This window comes from Marmota monax, unplaced genomic scaffold, assembly GCF_021218885.2.
Source record: "Marmota monax isolate L192 unplaced genomic scaffold, Marmota_monax_Labrador192_F-V1.1 WCK01_AAM20220418_F8-fsc00079, whole genome shotgun sequence".
Classification (NCBI taxonomy): domain Eukaryota; kingdom Metazoa; phylum Chordata; class Mammalia; order Rodentia; family Sciuridae; genus Marmota; species Marmota monax.
Window position 1 is genome coordinate 1,347,560 of NW_026694099.1, and position 17,975 is coordinate 1,365,534.

At 36.3% G+C, this 17,975-nt stretch overlaps 1 protein-coding gene across 8 annotated transcripts in view; it reads left to right on the forward strand.

Annotated features, from left to right (window-relative positions):
• Rnf212b (ring finger protein 212B) overlaps positions 1 to 17,975 on the forward strand; it is a 56,153-nt gene that overhangs the window by 30,154 nt on the left and 8,024 nt on the right. For 7 of the 8 annotated variants that reach the window (XR_009228710.1, XR_009228709.1, XM_058585795.1 and 4 more), the window contains 7 exons: positions 8,488 to 8,603; positions 8,952 to 9,012; positions 9,753 to 9,781; positions 11,186 to 11,232; positions 11,474 to 11,516; positions 11,667 to 11,727; positions 12,091 to 12,139. Coding sequence is in view for 6 of the 8 variants with exons in the window: in XM_058585795.1 (XP_058441778.1) it covers positions 8,488 to 8,603; positions 8,952 to 9,012; positions 9,753 to 9,781; positions 11,186 to 11,232; positions 11,474 to 11,516; positions 11,667 to 11,727; positions 12,091 to 12,139 (406 nt within the window). In the remaining 2 variants the exon portion in view is untranslated. The remainder of the gene's footprint in view (positions 1 to 8,487; positions 8,604 to 8,951; positions 9,013 to 9,752; positions 9,782 to 11,185; positions 11,233 to 11,473; positions 11,517 to 11,666; positions 11,728 to 12,090; positions 12,140 to 17,975) is intronic. The other variant, XM_058585796.1, reaches the window with a different exon arrangement.

The window sequence follows — 17,975 nt, forward strand, 5'->3', positions numbered from 1 at the left end:
CTCTAAATGCAGTAGGATACCATTGAAGGGTTTTATATAAAGAAATGATTATCTGATATATAATTTTAAAAGAGAATCTGGCTGCTGAGTGGAGAATGGACTATAAAGAGGTTAAGAATAGAAGCAAGAAGATTAGTTAGAATGCCAAGGGGAAATCTAGCAAAGCTGCTTAGCTAAAGTGACAACAGAAATGGAGAGGGGTGGTTAATTCTGAGATATTTTTCCTAGCAAGAACTATTAGAAATTGCTGTTTTTTTGTTTTTTGTACCAAGAATTGAACTTGGGGGCATTTGACCACTGAGCCACATCCCCAGCCCTATTTTTGTATTTTATTTAGAGACAGGGTTTCAAGTTGCTTAGTTCATTGCCATTGCTGAGGCTGGGTTTGAACTCAATGATCCTCCTGTCTCAGCCTCCTAAACCGCTGGGATTACAGGTGTACACCACCATGCCTGGCTTAGAAATTGCTGTTGATTTGGATGTGGGCAATGAGAAAAAGAGAGGAAACCAAGGAATATATCTTGGGGTTTTGTATTGAATGGCTGAGTGGAATGTGTACACCATTTACCAAATAGAAAAGATTACTTTGAGGGGAAAAGATAATCTTGTACATAATAGGTTTTAGATAGATGCTTGTTAGCAATGCAGGTGGAGAAGTCAGGAAAGCAGATTCCAGAACTCAGGGCATAAGAACTAGACTGAGATAGTTGACTGGTTTTGGCAATGTGAAGATAATCGTTGGTGTTCCATCACAAGAGCACTAAGCAAAGTCTTGAGAAGGAACACTAATTTGTAGTGCATTGATGGGTATTTGTCTACATTTAGTCTCTTTCTTTATCTCCTAAATCTCTCCACAACCCTTTGCAGTTTGACTTTTGTCTGACTGAATCTCTTGCTAAGAGAACCAATAACATCATCATTATCAAATCTAGTGAATTATACTGTTTGTTCTTATATTTGATCCCCAGTAGCATTTGAAGTGTACTCTCTTCACCTTGAAATATTCTTTGCCACTATAATCAACATATCCTGTTTCCTTTTCGGATTCTCTTTTCTCTGTTCATCTCTTATCTATATTTCTTCAAGAGTTCTATCCTAGTTATTTGCCTTAATTTTTTATCCCCTCCATGGATAATTTCATCCACTCCCATGGTTCAGTTATCATTAGCATGTGGATGACTTTCAATTATCTCCAGTAAAGATCTTAGCCTGACTATGAACTCAGAGGAATCTTCCCTGATCATTATATCTAAATTAGGTCTGCCCATTATTCTCTTATCAAAAAATTCTTTTTTTTTTTTTTTTTTGGTGGGGGGTACCGGGAATTGAACTTGACCACTGAGCCCCAGCCCCAGCCCTGTTTTGTAGTTTATTTATAGAAAGTGTCTTATTGAGTTACTTAGTGCTTTGCTGTTGCTGAGGCTGGCTTTGAATTTAGGAGCCTCCTGTCTCAGCCTCTTGAACCACTGGGATTACAGGCGTGCGCTACCACGTCCAGCTCAGAAAACTTTTTGTTGTCATAATAATACTTAAATAATTTTTATTTTTATTGTTGTTAATTATGAGCTTTATAGACTGCAAGATCCATAGAGTCCAAGACCAATTTTGTTTTGTTCATTATTATTCATCTTCCACAATATTCATAGGCAGCACTCAGTAAATCTTTGCTGAATAAATGAATTCTCTTTGGTATGTGTATGTGTGTGTATGTTTACATGCTTACATGGGTGAGAAAGAGATACTGGGGATTGAACACAGAGCCACTGAGTTTGAATCACTGGATTAAACCACTGAGCCAAATCTCCAGGCTTTTTAAATTTTTATTTTGAGACAGGGTCTCTAAGTTGCTGAGGGTGTGCTACAATGTCCAAGTCCCCAGCCTTTTTAAAATTTTGTTTTGAGATAGGGTCTTGCTAAGTTGCTGAGGCTGGTCTTGAACTTGGAATCCTTCTGCCTCAGCCTTCTAAGTTGCTGGAGTTATAGGTATGCACCACTGCACCCAGCTGAATTGTGTTACTCTTGAACTTCAGAAGCATATATTTTTGCTGATTTGAGGTCTCCACTAACTCAACATTTCCCATATTGAACTTGTCATTCTTCCACCCTGTCTTACCAACCGCCCATACATACAGGAAAATAAAGTACTGTTTCTCTACCATGGTGAATGATAGTCACCATCTATATTAATAACCAAACGAAAAACCTGGGAGTCACTGTTGCTTTCCTTTTTTCTTCACATGTCCAGTTTATTACTAAATCATGTTTTTTCTCTCTCTAAAATATCTCAGGTCTATCCACTTCATGTCCAAATTCTAGTTCATGCTACCAAAATTTCCCATCTAGATGACTATAGTAGCTTCCTAACAGATCTTTTGGCCTCCATTCCTTCCCTTTTCCTATCATTTATCAATTCTGAAGCCAGAATTGTTGTAAGTATGATAATTTTCTTTCTTCCTTCTTTCTTTCTTGCAGGGCTGGGGATTAAACTCTGGGCCTTGCCTGTGCTAGGCAAGTGCTCTACCACTAAGCTATACCCCTAGCCCTATTTTCCTATTTAAAAGCATTCAATACAACCTTGCTTTGAAAATAAAGTTAACCCTCTTAACAAGTCCTAGAAAGTCAGAGCTGCTTATCTTGTTAAGTCTCATGTTTTGATGCTTTGTTTCTTGCTTATCTCTTTGAGTATCCTGTCTTATCCTCAGCCTTCCACACCCAACTAAAACAAAGACAATCTACTCTATTTTATTTTATTGAGATGGGCTATCATTGTTGCTGGCCTGGAAATCCTGGGCTCAGGTGATCCTCCTGCTTCCGTCTCCTGGTGCACGCCTGGTTTCTCAATTATTAATATATATAGTTTTATCTGTTGCTTCTTGGCCTTTGTACATGTTGTTCCATCTGTCTGGAATGTTCTTATCCTCAAATGTACATGGATAAATATACATAGTATGTAACACTATGTTGTACTATAATTTTCACTTTTTCCATTGAGGGCATGGACATTATTATTTTATTATTTATTTTGGTACTGGGAGTTGAACCCAGGGGGCACTTAACCACTGAGCCCTTTTTTGTATTTTATTTAGAGACAGGGTCTCACTGATTAGCATAGGGCCTTGCCAAGTTGCTGAGGCTGGCTTTGAACTCTCCATCATCCTCCTGCCTTAGCCTCCAGAGTTGCTGGGATTACAGGCATGCGCCACTGCTCCCGGCTATGGGCATTATTATTCTTATTCATCTTATATATCAACTCCTAATGGAGTGTGAGGAAACAGAAGGATTTTAATAAAGAGTTTTTGAAAGAATGAATAGAACAATCTTACCTATTAAGTTGTACTTTTAAATGTTTAAGAAATATGGTAAAGTGGTAATACTGGGAAAATTCATGGAGGTGGAATCTCAAGATCAAATCTGCCTTCTGGCTTGTAATTTCATTTCTTTGACCCAGTCATACTCCCTCACATGTATTGTAAAATAAGAATATTCATCCTTTTCTTTCTTTCTTTTTGGTGCTGGGGATTGAACACAGGGCCTCATGTAGGCCAGACAAGTTCTATCATTGAATAAGGTGCTAGCCTCATCCTACCTCTGGTAATTATCTAATGAGATGAAAGCATTCTGAAAACTATCAAGTACTTTGTTTGTTTCAAAAGTAATGTGGAAAATTCATAGAAGGTTATAAAAGATCATAAACCCACAGGACAATACAGACCATATAAATAAAAGAAATCTTTATATTAAAATAAATTTCAAAGATGATATATCAAGAACTATGTAATGTTTTGAACAACCAACAATAAAAAAAAAGAAAAATAAATAAATAAAAAATATTTTCAGTGTTCAATAAAGCTTTCCAAAAGAAAAAAAAATAAATAAATAAATTTCAAAGGGAATTATAAAATACATCTACTTTTTAAATAACAGCTTTATTGAGATATTTTTACTTGCCCTTTTAAATTATGCAATTTGGAGGTTTTCAATAAATTCATGGAATTGTACAATCACTACTACCTAATTTTAGAAACATTTTCATCACCCCAAAAGAAATCCTAAACTCATTAACAGGTACTTCCCAAATCTTTCCCATCCTCTGCAACCCCAGACAATTTACTTTCTATTCCTATAGATTTGACTATTCAGGACATTTCATAAATGTGGAATTATATGGGCTGGGGATAAGGCTCACAGGTAGAGTAGTTGCCTAGCAGGTGCAAGGTGTCCTGGGTTTGATCCCCAGTACTTAAAAAAAAAAACAACTTACCTTGTGTGTTCTTGTGTCTGACTGCATTAACCAAGCATGTTATTCATAATGTCACAGCCTCATTAATATTTTATTCCTTTTTATGGCCAAATAATATTCCACTATATAGATTGGTATGCATGTTATTTATCCATCCGTGGGTAATAATATAATAATATAGTTATTACCTTCTGTTCGATATTTGAGTAGCTTCTACTTTTTCCTGTGAATAGTGTTTCTGTGGAACATTAAAAGCTTTTGTATGAGTGTATATTTTCATTTCTTTCTCTCTCAAATATTTTTTTAGACCTTGATGGACCTTTATTTATATGTAGTACTGAGAATCGAATCTAGTGCCTCACTAAGCACATGCTAAGCAAGTGCTCTTCCACTGAGCCACAATCCCAGCCTCACCTCCTTTTTTTGTACTAGAGATTGAACCCAGGGACCCTTTATCTCTGAGCTACATCTCCAGTCCTTTATTTTTTTGTTTTAAGACTTTAAACTTGTGATCCTCCTGTCTCAGACTCCTAAGTTGCAGGGATTATAGGTGTGTGCAACTATCCCTGGCATATTTTCATTTCTCTTTGGTAGATACATAGTAGTGAAATCACTGGGTCAAATGATAACTGTACGTTTAACATTTTTTTTGTGTGTGTATATGTATAATGCTAGGGATCGAACCCAGGGCCTCACTCATGCTATGCAAGCACATTACCATTGAGTTACATCCCTACCATTTTGGTTTATTTTTTGAGATGAGGTCTGGCTGTGTTGCCCAGGCTATCTTGAATTCCCTGGTTCAAGTGATCCTCCTGTCTCAGCCTCTGAAATATTGGGACTATAGGCATGTACCACTGTACCCAGCTTATACTTAACTTTTTTTTTCCCGTAACTTAACATATGTTTTATTGATAAGATTTAAAAATTCACAAGTCAGTGAAATAAACAAAAAAATACCGTTTGTCTCAGCTCATTGGACAATTTTAAAGTTAAATTACTTTGCATCACCCTAAAAATATTAATGTAAATCTGATGTAACAATAATTGAATAGGCGCTGATAGCCATAGCATGGAAAAATAATTGCAGCTATTGAATCTTTTTTTTTAATATTTTACTTTTTAGTTGTAGTTGGACACAATACCTTTATTTATTTTTATATGGTGCAGAGGATCAAACCCAGGGTCTCGCACGCGCTAGGCGAGCGCTCTACTGCTGACCTACAACCCCAGTCTCCAGAATCTTTTATTCTGTGAGCATAGTACACATATTACCAAGTACCTGAAGATATCAACTGAATCCAAGTCACTAAAAATACATCTTTGACTTATTTAAAATTTAAACATACAAGGATACATTTTTATTTATTAATTGGGACTACTCTGATAGTTTCACTTATGGAGTGAAATAGATAGGTGTGGTTTAAATAATGAAATATATATAGTGGAAAATATAGTTATTACCATCTGTTCGAGCTGGTGACCTATGCTGGCTTCACAAAATCTGATTATTCTAATAACTTAAGAAAATGGCGGAGAAAGTACGCCAACACACAGAAGTACTTTTTCAAAATCTGGAGATGGTTCTGTGACTTTAGGGGTCCGTGGAAAGAGAGAGAGCCACTGGAATTCTTTATTTTTACACAGGGGATACACAAGGGGAGGTTCCATGGAACATTCTATCCCCAAAAGGGCAAAGGGGTAGGATTACAAAGGAACAAGTGAGTATAACTCAACGCCAACAGGTGACACCCACTCCTGGAAACACAACTCATTATCTGAGATTGGGGGGGGGGGTAAAAATCCAGTGCATTGCAGGGTGCAATAACTGTTCAGCACCCCTTTACTCATGACTTAAAGGTGTGTACATAGCTCCTGTCCAGAGTGGCTTCCGATATACAGGTAAAAACAGGATTCTTTTACCATGTGAGTCATTCTTCCTCATCACCAACATTTGTTTGTTTGTTTTTATATGTTCTTTTAGATATACATTACAGTAAAGTGTATTTTGACATATTATACATACATTGTTGTATAACTTATTCTAATTAAGATCCCATTCTTGTGGTTGTACATGATGTGGAATATTACTAACATTTAAAAAAGGCGAAAGATTTATACGATCTGAAGAGAAACCAGAGTATTTATTACTAACATTTAATATGGTTGACTTTTTATCAAAGAAGAACAAATCTCTTTACAGAAATAGATGTAGTCCTTCCCATCTTTCAGGCCAGAACCAACCATCTGTGAATATATCTAGTCCCCCAATTGAGACAGACCTTTTTCATTTTGAAATTTTGATCTGTAATTGAATTTGTTTCAAGTGGAACATTCTAAATGTTTAATATTTTTATGAATCTCTTGCTCAAGTACAGAGCTGTTTGTGCTGTTATGTTTAACTTTTTGAGGAGCTGCCAACAATTCTTTCAAGTGGCTATACCATTATGTAATTTCACTGGCCATTTTAGGCTATTTGTATGACTGAATAAAATACCTTAGACTGGGTAATTTATAAACAACAGAAACGTATCATTCACAGATCTTGGTCAGTCCAAGATCAAGGCCCGACAGATTCAATGTATTGTTAGGGCTCACTACTTTCTGCTAAGATGGCTCCTTCTTGCTGCATCCTCAAGGAGCAAAAGGGGCAAACAGGATCCCTCAACCCTTTTCTAAGGCACTAATCCCATTTCAGAGTGCTCTGCTCTGTGGAACTAATCATAGGCCAAAGACCCCACACTGTTATATCAGGGGTTAGGTTTTAAATTATGAATCTTGAGGGACACAAACATTCAGACAACAGCAAGCTAGTAAATATTTTAGGCTTCCTAAACCATGCAATCTCTGTCACAGTTCAAAGCATTCATCAGTCAGTAGTTTGCTAACCCCTGTTCTACTTTATGGGTTTTTTTTTTGTTTGTTTGTTTTGTGGTATTGAGGATTGAACCCAAGGGTACTTTATTGCTCAGCTCCATCCTCAGCCCCTTTTATTTTTTATTTTGGGACAAGGCCTGGCTAAATTGCTGAGGCTGGCCTTGAACTTGCAGTCCTCTTGCCTCAGCCTGCCAAGTTGCTGCAATTCCAGGTGTGTGCTACATGTCCAGCTTTATGTTTTTTTAAAAGACTTTTGAAATCATGTGGTTTTTTTCCCTAATATATAAATAATTACCACATTACCATTGGAAGAAAATCTGGTCACTAATTGAACAGAGCTTCTCCATTCCTAATTGAATTAAAAATTGGAACCAGGCATGATGGCATATGCTTGTATTCCCAGCAACTCAGGAGGCTGAGGCAGGAGAATCACAAGTTTGAGGTCAGCCTCAGCAACTTAGAAACACTGTCTCAAAAAATAAAAAGGGCTGCGGATGTGGGAATGTAGCTCAGTGGTTGAGCTCCCCTGGATGCAATCCCCAGTACAAAAAAATAAATAAAAATAAAGTAGTGCACAATAAGTTTTTATCTATCTATAACTAATTTAAGTCTGAAAGAAAGATTAAGTTAGAGATTATATAAATATAATTCTGTAGGGACATGGCAAGATCAAATTGCAAATTAAATGAAAAAAAAAAAGTTTATGGGATGAGTACTAAGATCTAGGGAAGGACCCTTGACAAAAAGTTTATAGTCTGAGCAGGGAGGAAACAGATGAGACATAATTACTGCTGTGTACTCAAAAGTAGAGCCTGACAAAGCCAAAACACATTCTAAATATTAACTTTAGATCTGATTCAGCAATCTCACAATGGGTACATTGTATAACAAATGCTAAAGTGACACAAAAAATAAAATTATATGTTCATGCCCAGAAATAAGATTCAGGAATAGATACTTCCTGGGTGCCTCTTCACCCTTTACTGCAGCAGCATAAATAGCCCACAAGTGACTCCGTGTAAGTGTCTTAGGGAATATAAATTGGTTACCAGTGTTCAAGCTCATCATTGTAGGCAAGGTAGAACCGATTCTGAGCTTGAAAAACAGTTTTTGCTCAGGATGAATGATTATATTTTTAAAGGGCCATATTCTCATTATTAGAAAGCCAGTGTCCTGAAAATAAAAACTTTCAGCTTTCTCTAGTGCTGAACTCTCTAGTTTGGATGAGTCTTGAATTAAACCAGATATCCCAGGGTGGGGTGGGGGGGAGAGCAATAATAAAGTATGAATTGATGGATTTTCTTCTCTTGCCAGAAGTGGTGGTAAGAAAGTTATGGGAGTGATGTCAAAGACCTGTTTTTCCCTAATAGGTGTGGAGTTTCCAGAAGAAACAAACAGATCTCCTCATCGCCTTTTATAAGCATAGAATTACAAAGTTAGAAGCATCCTTACAGGAAGCACAGCAAACGGTGGCCAGCCAGGACAAGTAAGTGACAAGTCATATGTCCACATAGCTTTTTTTTTTTTTCAGAGAAACTGTCATCCTTATTTTCTTGTGGTTGCAAAGACTGAAGATTGCCCAATGTATATTCAGGTACATAATTGGATATATGAAGAAGAAATGGAATTCTGTGGTAACTCCCCTGAAATTGTATCAAGTGACTGCTTATTTTTGCCCACTTGATTATTTCACCATCAAAGCTTTGCCATGTTTATCTTCAAGTATCTCTTAGTAAGCATTAACTAGATGATGATGATGTTGTTGATGATGATGGTGATATTAAGACTTTTTCTCCAACTGACCTGGAGCTGATTATTTCCATTGTTCGCCTAGAGAGCTGTCAACCTTAAGAAAGGAGAATGGAGAACTGAAGAAATTTCTAGCCCTACTAAAGGTGAATGAAATAGAGTTTCTTTTCTATTATTTTCTCTCCTGCTTTTCTATTATTTTCTCTCCTGCTTTTGCATCTATCTATATAGCTGGCTATAATAAAATAGGGCATTCTAACTTTTTTCATATGATGACACACATGGAAACTGATATTGTGTGTCAAGCACACTGAAATAAAGGAAAAGGCTACAGAGACCTTAGAGGGATGTAAGTATTAATATTAGTACACTTGTAACCCATTGAAGATTAATGAGTTGTGACGTACCAATTAGGAAGCTTTCTTATAAATGAAAGAGACATCTGTTGCAGCTCAGATTGTCACTTGAAGAAGCCCAAGACACCTCAGGACCCTTCTTCTCCCAAACACTCCCTAGACATTTCTTTTTTTCCTAAAACTATTCTATGTATTTATATAATTTTGTTGATCTCATTCCTATAACTGATCTAGCAAATTGTGGTCATTTTATGTTCCTTTCAGTCCCTAGAAACTCTCCATATTTCACTACATATTTTGGTCTCTAGGATTCCCAGTGTGCTTTTATAAAGAAAAACTAACATTGTATTTCATCAAAGCTAATAATTTCCTAAGGAAACATTGCTCCTGTTTTTTCTCCTAGCTAGTAGGAAACCTTAGCAGCCATAATTAAGAGACATTGCATCTGAGTTATCTAACAAGTAAGACTGAGATACATTGATTAGGACCTTTGATCTTCAGCTTCCTTTTTCCCATTTTTTAACCCACAGGAATCTCCAAGTCGGTACCAAGGAAACAGGTTAGTTTATGAGCCACTATACTAGCCCCGCCCCCCATCTCGAAAACTTTTTTTTTTCTAAAAAATATTTTAATTGACATAACAATTGTACCCATTGTAAAACAATTTATGGGGTGTGATAATTTAATACAGTTATACAATGTGTAATGGTAAAAATCAAGGTAATTAAATTCCCATTCCTTAAATGTTTATCATTTCCTTGTGATAGGAAGCTTTGAGCCTCTTCTTTCTTGACTCCTGGCTGTGTGGGCTTCAAGATAAAGAAAATGATTGATGAATTTCTCTCGTATTTCTCTGAGAAAGAATTATTCACTGAAAAGTGCTGAAGTGAAATTTGTTTAGTTAAAGTGAAATCTTGATTGTAATACCCTTGACTATCATAAGATAGTCACACTACTCATCCTTCAAAATTCAACTCACATAATATCCTCTGCAAAGACTGCATTAGGTGAAGTTAGATGTTGTGTTCATTCATTCAATAAATATTGATTCACTGCCTACTTTTTCTAAAGTACTATATTAGGTGGGTCTACAGCACTAGTCCTTTTTAGTTGGTGACATGGGTGTCCTACCAACTGTTAAATATTTTGAATACCAACCCTGAATCGGTGGATGAAAAAGACATGACACCCTTCACTCACATAAGTTACTGCCTAGTGTTTTTTCTTTTGTACTTTCAATACACCCATTATTTTTATTCTTTTTTTTATCCTGAGAATCAAATTCAGAGTCTTGTGCATGCTAGGCAAGTATTCTATCACTGAGTTATAGCCTTAGCCCCTGATTTTTTAAATATTATATTTTTTGTAGTAGTTGGACATAATACCTATTTTTTATTAATTTATTTTTATGTGGTGCTGAAGATCGAACCCAGGGCCTCACACGTGCTAGGCAAGCACTCTACCGCTGAGCCACAACCCCAGCTACGCCCCTGATTTTTTTTTTTTTTAACAAAGTATCTCTCATTAGCCTGTGAGTCTCTCAAAGAGAGGAATCTTATTCAAGTTATTTTGTAATTTTGAGTTCTAGGATATATATCGACATAAAAAATACTTGTTGGATAGATGGATTTGATGGGTTGGAGGATGGAGGGATGTATGAATACATGAAGAGATGTAAGGTTGACAGTATTTGATGAGGCACTCTGGAAAGGAAGAAAACAAGTACTTCAGAAGAACTTCTACTATGGAGAATAGGGGAGTGGAGAAGTTCTTGCTTAGGAGTTGGGGAATAAAGGGATCTCATGGAAGCTTTGCTTCCATATTTTGGAGTGATAATTCTAATACATAAGATAAACAATCTATTCAGAGAGGAAGTTACTGTTTCTATAAACAATGATCCGATTGATCCTCTAAAATGACACTTATGCTTAGTGAGATTAGAGCTACCTCTTTTTGCTTGCAGGCTGACCACACCTCGACCAGTGGGCATTACTTCTCCATCACAGTCAGGTAGACAATATATTTTTGACCACATATCTGTGTTAGATGAATAAATATATTTTCTCATATGGAAAATGGTTTTCTCTCAGAGAACATAATGTGATTTTCCTAATATTATGTATGATATGAAAAACATCATACAACCAGGTAACCAAGGCAGCGTGCACTAGTGATGACAGCTTTTTTTTTTTTTTTTTTTTTTTTTTTTTTTTGATGACAGCTTTTTATCCTGCATGTTATTCTCTTTCAGTTACTCCACGACTCAGTTTCCAGCATAGCAGCCAAGTGGTCAGGTGAGTATAAGACCTTTACTGCAACATGAAAAACTGTTGGCAAAAGTTGGAAGATGAAGTAAATATCTAGATGTGGCTCAGATTGGGACTTAAGAGACTTTGGGTCCATGTCAAAGTTCAATACCAAATTTTTTGTCTCATCTTATATAGTCGGTCCTCCTCTGTGGAGTCTCTCCCTTATAGAGTGGCTGGCTTTGGTAGCGCGGGCCAAGTAAGTAATATTCACTTTCTCTTTTCAAAATTTCATTTCTAAAGCTTAATGAAAGCAACAATTTAAGTCAGGATTCTGAAACTTATCCTGGCTTTGGCAGAAACTATTTGATGCCCTGCAGACCTTTTTTGTTTGTTTGGCAATGGAGACCTGATATTAGAAGCTGACACTGAATCGATAGGGATAGAAATAATAGAAGTGTTCAAGGATGAAATTAGCAGTGTCTATCATGTTAATTTTAGAAGTAGTAAAGTATGGATCTTTCTTGAACTAGTGTGACTACTCTGGGAGAACAATATATGCTTGAATGTGTAGTTGCAAAGAAACAGGAAGTATTATTAATGTTTATTATTTGACCACTAGGGAGGCAGAGGACTGCAGGGAAGGAGCACTCCCAGAGACTCTTACGCTGGTGAGACAGGGGGAGGGGGAGAAGGTGTCAAAAGTCAACATATTCTGTGTAGAAATCAACAGATTTCTGGTTTTCTGTACAACGTATCATTTCACTGTTTTTTTCCCTAAACAATTACTCCAGATCTCAAGACATATATTACATGTTTGAAAACAATGATATTTTTTTTTAAAGAGAGAGGGGGGAGAGAGAGAGAGAGAATTTTTTAATATTTATTTTTTAGTTATTGGCAGACACAACATCTTTGTTTGTATGTGGTGCGGTGGATCGAACCCGGGCCGCACGCATGCCAGGCGAGCGCGCTACCGCTTGAGCCACATCCCCAGCCCCCAACAATGATATTTTTATTCTCAAACTGATAATGGGGAAATAAAGTTGAGTAACAGAAAGCCATTCAAAATTTCTGCTCAGGAAATTCAAGATTACTTCTGAGTAAAATAATTAACTTGAATTTTAAAAACTGCCACAAGATGGCAGTACAAATTAGGTCTAAAAGGACAATGTAAATTGTTAGACTGAAGGATGTCTGGCTTTTGCACTGTGTATTAAACATAAATATATTTCAATGAAGGAATATTTTTATTTCTTCACCTAATTTCTTATTTTTGTCCTCTTAAAACTATAGTTGGGGCTGAGGTTATGACTTAGTGGTGGAGCACTCACCTAGCACATGCGAGGCACTGGGTTCAATCATCAGCACCACATAAAAATAAATAATTTAATAAAGGCATTGTGTCCAACTACAACTAAAAAAATATATATAAGAAAAAAACTATAATTGTTGTTACTGTTTTCAAGGGCATCAGCCAGTCCCAAGAGAAACGTATCAGAGAGGATTTTCTTTTTCTTTCACAAAAAACAAATTTGAAATTTCTGAGTCCTTTTTTTTTTTGTACCAGGGATTGAACTCAGGGGCTCTTAACCAGTGAGCCATATCCCCAGCCTTTTTAACATTTTATTTAGAGGCAGGGTCTTGCCCGAATTCCTCAGAACCTCACTAAATTGCTGAGGCAGGCTTAGAACTCACGATTCTCCTGCCTCAGCCTCTGGAGCTGCTGGGATTACAGGCTGCACTACCATACCCTGCTCCAAATCCTTTTCATTTGAAAAATTCAGAGATTTTTCCTCCAGTTCTTCAACATTCACCCCTTTGAAAAATGTAGATGGTCTAGCCAATTTATGTAAGTCAGGTTGGTAGTATTGTTTCCTCTTTCATTCCTGGTTTTGGTAACTGGAATCTTTTCTTTTGTCTTGGTCAGCCATTTCAAAGAACCAACTTTTGGTGTTCTATATTGTTTTCTATTCTGTATTTCATGTATTTGTGATTTAATCTTATTTCTTCTGGTTATTTTGGGTTTAGTTTGTTCTTTTTCTATTAAGGTAGAAGGTTAAATTATTGATTGATATTAGACATTTATGATATAGATATCTACAGTCATAAATTTCACTTTAGTACTGCTTTCATTGCATCCTATAAGGTTGGTTTATTGTGTTTTTGTTTTTATTCATCTTGAATTGTTTTCTAAGCTGGGCACAGAGGGCTGTTCCTGTAATTCCAGCAACTTGGAAGACTGAGGCAGGAGGATTGCAAGTTTGAGGCCAGCCCAGGCAATTTAGCAAGCCCCTGTCTCAAAAAAGAAAAGGGCTAGGTGGGCATGGTGGCACACATCTGTAATCCCAGTGTCTCAGGAGGCTGAGGCTGGAGAATTGCAAGTTCAAAGCCAGCTTCAGCAATTTAGTGAGACTCGGTCTCAAAATAAAATTAAAAAGGGCTGGAGATGTGGTTCAGTGGTTAAGTGCTCCTGAGTTTAATTCCAGGTGCCAGTAAATAAAGAAAGAGAGAGAGAGAGCTGAGGATGTAGCTCAGGGGAATACCCCTGGGTTCAATTTTCAGTAACCCTCAAAAGAAAAAAATGTATTTCCTAATGTCCTTGTGATTTTTTTTTTTTCTTTGACCCATTGACTATTTAGTGGTGTGTTAATATCCACATATTGGGCTGGGGTTGTGGCTTAGAGGAAGAGTGCTTGCTTAGCATTCATGAGGCCCTGGGTTCGATGCTCAGCACCACATAAAAAAACTAAAAAAATAAAGGTATTGTGTCCACCTACAACTAAAAAATAAATATTAAAAAAAATCCACATTTTGTGAATTTTCCAAATGTCTTCATTATTTTTTTTTTGTCTTCATTATTTATTTTGAATTCCATTGCTTTGTGATTTGGGACACATTGATTTTTTAAAAATTTATGGCTTAACATCTGTCTTGGAAAACGTTTTATATGCACTTAGAAAGAATTTATTTTCTGCCCTTGGATAAAATATTCTATAAATTTTAGTAGGTTTAGTTGGTATATAGTGGTGTTCAGTTGGCATGCTTCTGTTTCTTGCTGGATCTTCTGTCTAGTTATTCTATTTTTTTTTTAAGTAGGGTATTGAAGTCTTCAACTATTACTATGGACTTGTCTAATTTTTTCTTCAATTATGTCAGGGTTTTTTTTTATCATGTGTTGGGGGGCACATACCTGGGAACTCAGGGGCACTTTACCACAGAGCCACATCCCTAGCCCTATTTTTATATTTTATTTATTTATTTATATTTATATAAATATAAAATTATTTAAATTTTATATTTATTTATTTTAGAGGCAGGGTCTCACTGAGTTGCTTAGTGCCTTGCTGTTGTTGAGATTGGCTTTGAATTTGCTTCCTGCCTCAGCCTCCTGAGACACTGGGATTATAACCGTGTACCACTGTACCCAGCCCCAATTATGTCAGTTTTTACTTTTTTTTAGAACTGTTATTAGGTACATATATGTAAATTTATGTCTTCTTGATGGATTGACTCTTTTATCATTACATAATGTCATTCTTTGTCTCTAGTAATATTTTTTTTTAATTTAGTTTTTTACTAGTATAAACACTCTTCTGTTCATGGTTTGCATGAAGTATCTTTTTCTGTCTTCTTTCCTTCCTGTCTGCCTTCCTTTTTTTTTTTTTTTTTTCTGTGCATGTTGCTTGTGATTAAACCCAGGACCTTGCATATATTAGGCACACACAGTGTATCACTAAACTATACCTCCAGCTCCTTTATCCTCTACTTGTTTTTTGTTTTGTTTTATTTTGTTTTTGAGATTGAGTCTCTTGCTGCCTGGAGTGGTGGCATACATGTATAATCCCAGCCACTTGGGAGGCTGCTGCAGGAGGATAGCAAGTTTGAGTCCAGTCTCAGCAATTTAGTGAGGCCCTAAACAACTGAGATCCTGTCTCATAAAAAAAAAAAAAAAAATATATATATATATATATATATATATGTGTGTGTGTGTGTGTGTGTATGTATAAATTTTTGTATATATACATATGTATATTTGTATGTATATGTGGCAGGGAATTTTTCTTAGAGATTACTATTAATATCTTAATTTATAACAATCTATTTTGGATTTAATACCACACCTAATTTCAATAGTATACAAAAATTTAGTCTATGTAGTTTTTCTTCCCACTCCATTGTGCAGTTAGCATACATACATCTTTATAAATTGTGTGCTCATTGACAAATTGATAATTGTTGTTTTATATAGTTGTTTTTTAAATCAGAAAGAAAAAAGTTACAAACAAAAATCCACTTCCACTGTCTCTCCCTGGTGCTCTTTCTTAAAGGTATATTTGAGTTACTCTCTCGTATTCTTTCATTTTAGGCTTGGAAGACTCTCTTTAGTATTTCTTATAGGGCAGACTTTGTTTTGTTTTCCTTTGTTTTTGTATTACTGGAGATTGAGCCCAGGGCCTGTCTAGGCAAGGCAAGTGCTCTACCACTGAGCTACATCTCCACCCATTTTATTTTATTGTGAGATGGGGTCTTGCTAAGTTGCGCAGGCTGACCTCAAACTTGCTATCTTCAGGGCTGGGGTTGGGGCTCAGTGGTAGAGCACTCGCCTAGCACGTGTAAGGTGCTGGGTTCGATCTTCCACCACATAAAAATAAATAAATAAAAGTATTGTGTCCAACTACAACTAAAAAAGTAACAACAACAACAAAAAAAAAACTTGCTATCTTCCTGCCTCAGCCTCCCAAGTAGCTGGTATTACATGTGTGTGCCCCTATGTCTTACTGTCAGGCAGGTATTTTTTTTTTTTTGGTACCAGCAACTGAACCCAGGGGTGCTTACCCACTGAGCCACATCCCAGCTCTTTTTATTTTGAGCACTAAGTTACTTAGGGCCTCAAGCTAAGTTGATGAGGCTAGCTTTGAACTTGCAATCCTCTTGCCTCAGCCTCCAGAGTCACTGGGATTATAGGCATGTGCCACCATGCTTGGTAAGGCAGATTTTATAGTGCTGAATTCTGTCTAAATATTTATTTCTCTGGGAGTGTCTTAATTTCTTTTTCATTTTTGAAGGATGATTTTTTTTTTTTTTTTTTTTTTTTTTTTTTTTTTTTAAGAATGAGAGAGAGGGAGAAAGAGAGAATTTTTTAACATTTTTTTTTTAGTATTTGGCAGACACAACATCTTTGTCTGTATGTGGTGCTGAGGATTGAACCCGGGCCGCACGCATGCCAGGCAAGCGCGCTACCGCTTGAGCCACATCCCAAGCCCTGAAGGATGATCTTGCTGGATATAAATTTTTGGTTGATAGTCTTTCAGCACTTTAAATATGTTATCCCACTGTTCTGGCCTTCATGGTGTCTGATGAAAATTCAATGCTAATCTTTTTTTTTAAATATATATATATATATATATATATATATATATATATTACCTTTGTTTATTTTTATGTGGTGCCAGGGATCAAACTCAGTACCTCATTCATGCTAGGCAAGCGCTCTACCACTGAGCCACAACCCTGGCCTCTCACTGCTAATCTTATTGAGCATTCCTTGTACATGATGAGTGACTTCTGTCTTGCTGCTTTCAAGATTCTTTGTTTGAAGAAGTAAAATGGCATTGGACATCCTGCTTACCTTCTTTTTTTAATTTGTTCTTGTTTTAGATATACATGATAGTAGAATGTCTGCTTCCTTTCCTTTTTTTTTTTTTTAGCTGTTGATGGACCTTTATTTTATATATTTATATGTGATTCTGAGAATTAAATCCAGTGCTTCACACTAAGCAAGTGCTCTGCCACTGATTTACAACCTCAGCCCTCTGTTTCCCTTCTTAAAAGGGTTTCCAATACCTTTTTACTTTTACATTTTTCCTACACTCTTCAACCTATTCAAGGGCTTCCAATTACAAGACTTAATGGCCATTTTCATTCCTCTTCTACCAGACATGCAGCAGTTTTCTACGATATTAATCACTTTTACATTCTTAAAATAATTCCTCTTTTTCTTTAATCAAACTCCAGATTTTCCTTTGATCTTCCTGACTCTCCCTTCACTTTGCCTGTTCTGCACCTTCAAATCACTTAATGAGCCAACACAACAGTTTTAGGGATATTTAAAATAAGGATGAACATTGTTTCATATAATGAGATGACCTTGGTATATGATACACTCTCTCCTAAATTCTGCCCACTTTGTTTGGCTGGATCTTTATCATCCTGTAGGTCTTAAGTCCATTTCACAGAGAGGCCTTTCTTGTTACTCTCTGACAATACCTTGCTTTTTCCTGTTCTTCATCAAAATAGCCAATGATTAAATGAACTTAAAACCAAGTAAGGAGTTGAACCTCTTATATTAATGTGTAGTATCTTACAGTGTATCAGTTCATTTAATCTTCACAATAAAACTGTATGTAGGGGTGGTTATCATAGAGCCTATTTTAGAGGAGGAGTGTTAGGCCCTAGACATTAGTAACTCCATTTTGGTTCTAGGACTCCATCTTGACCCAAACT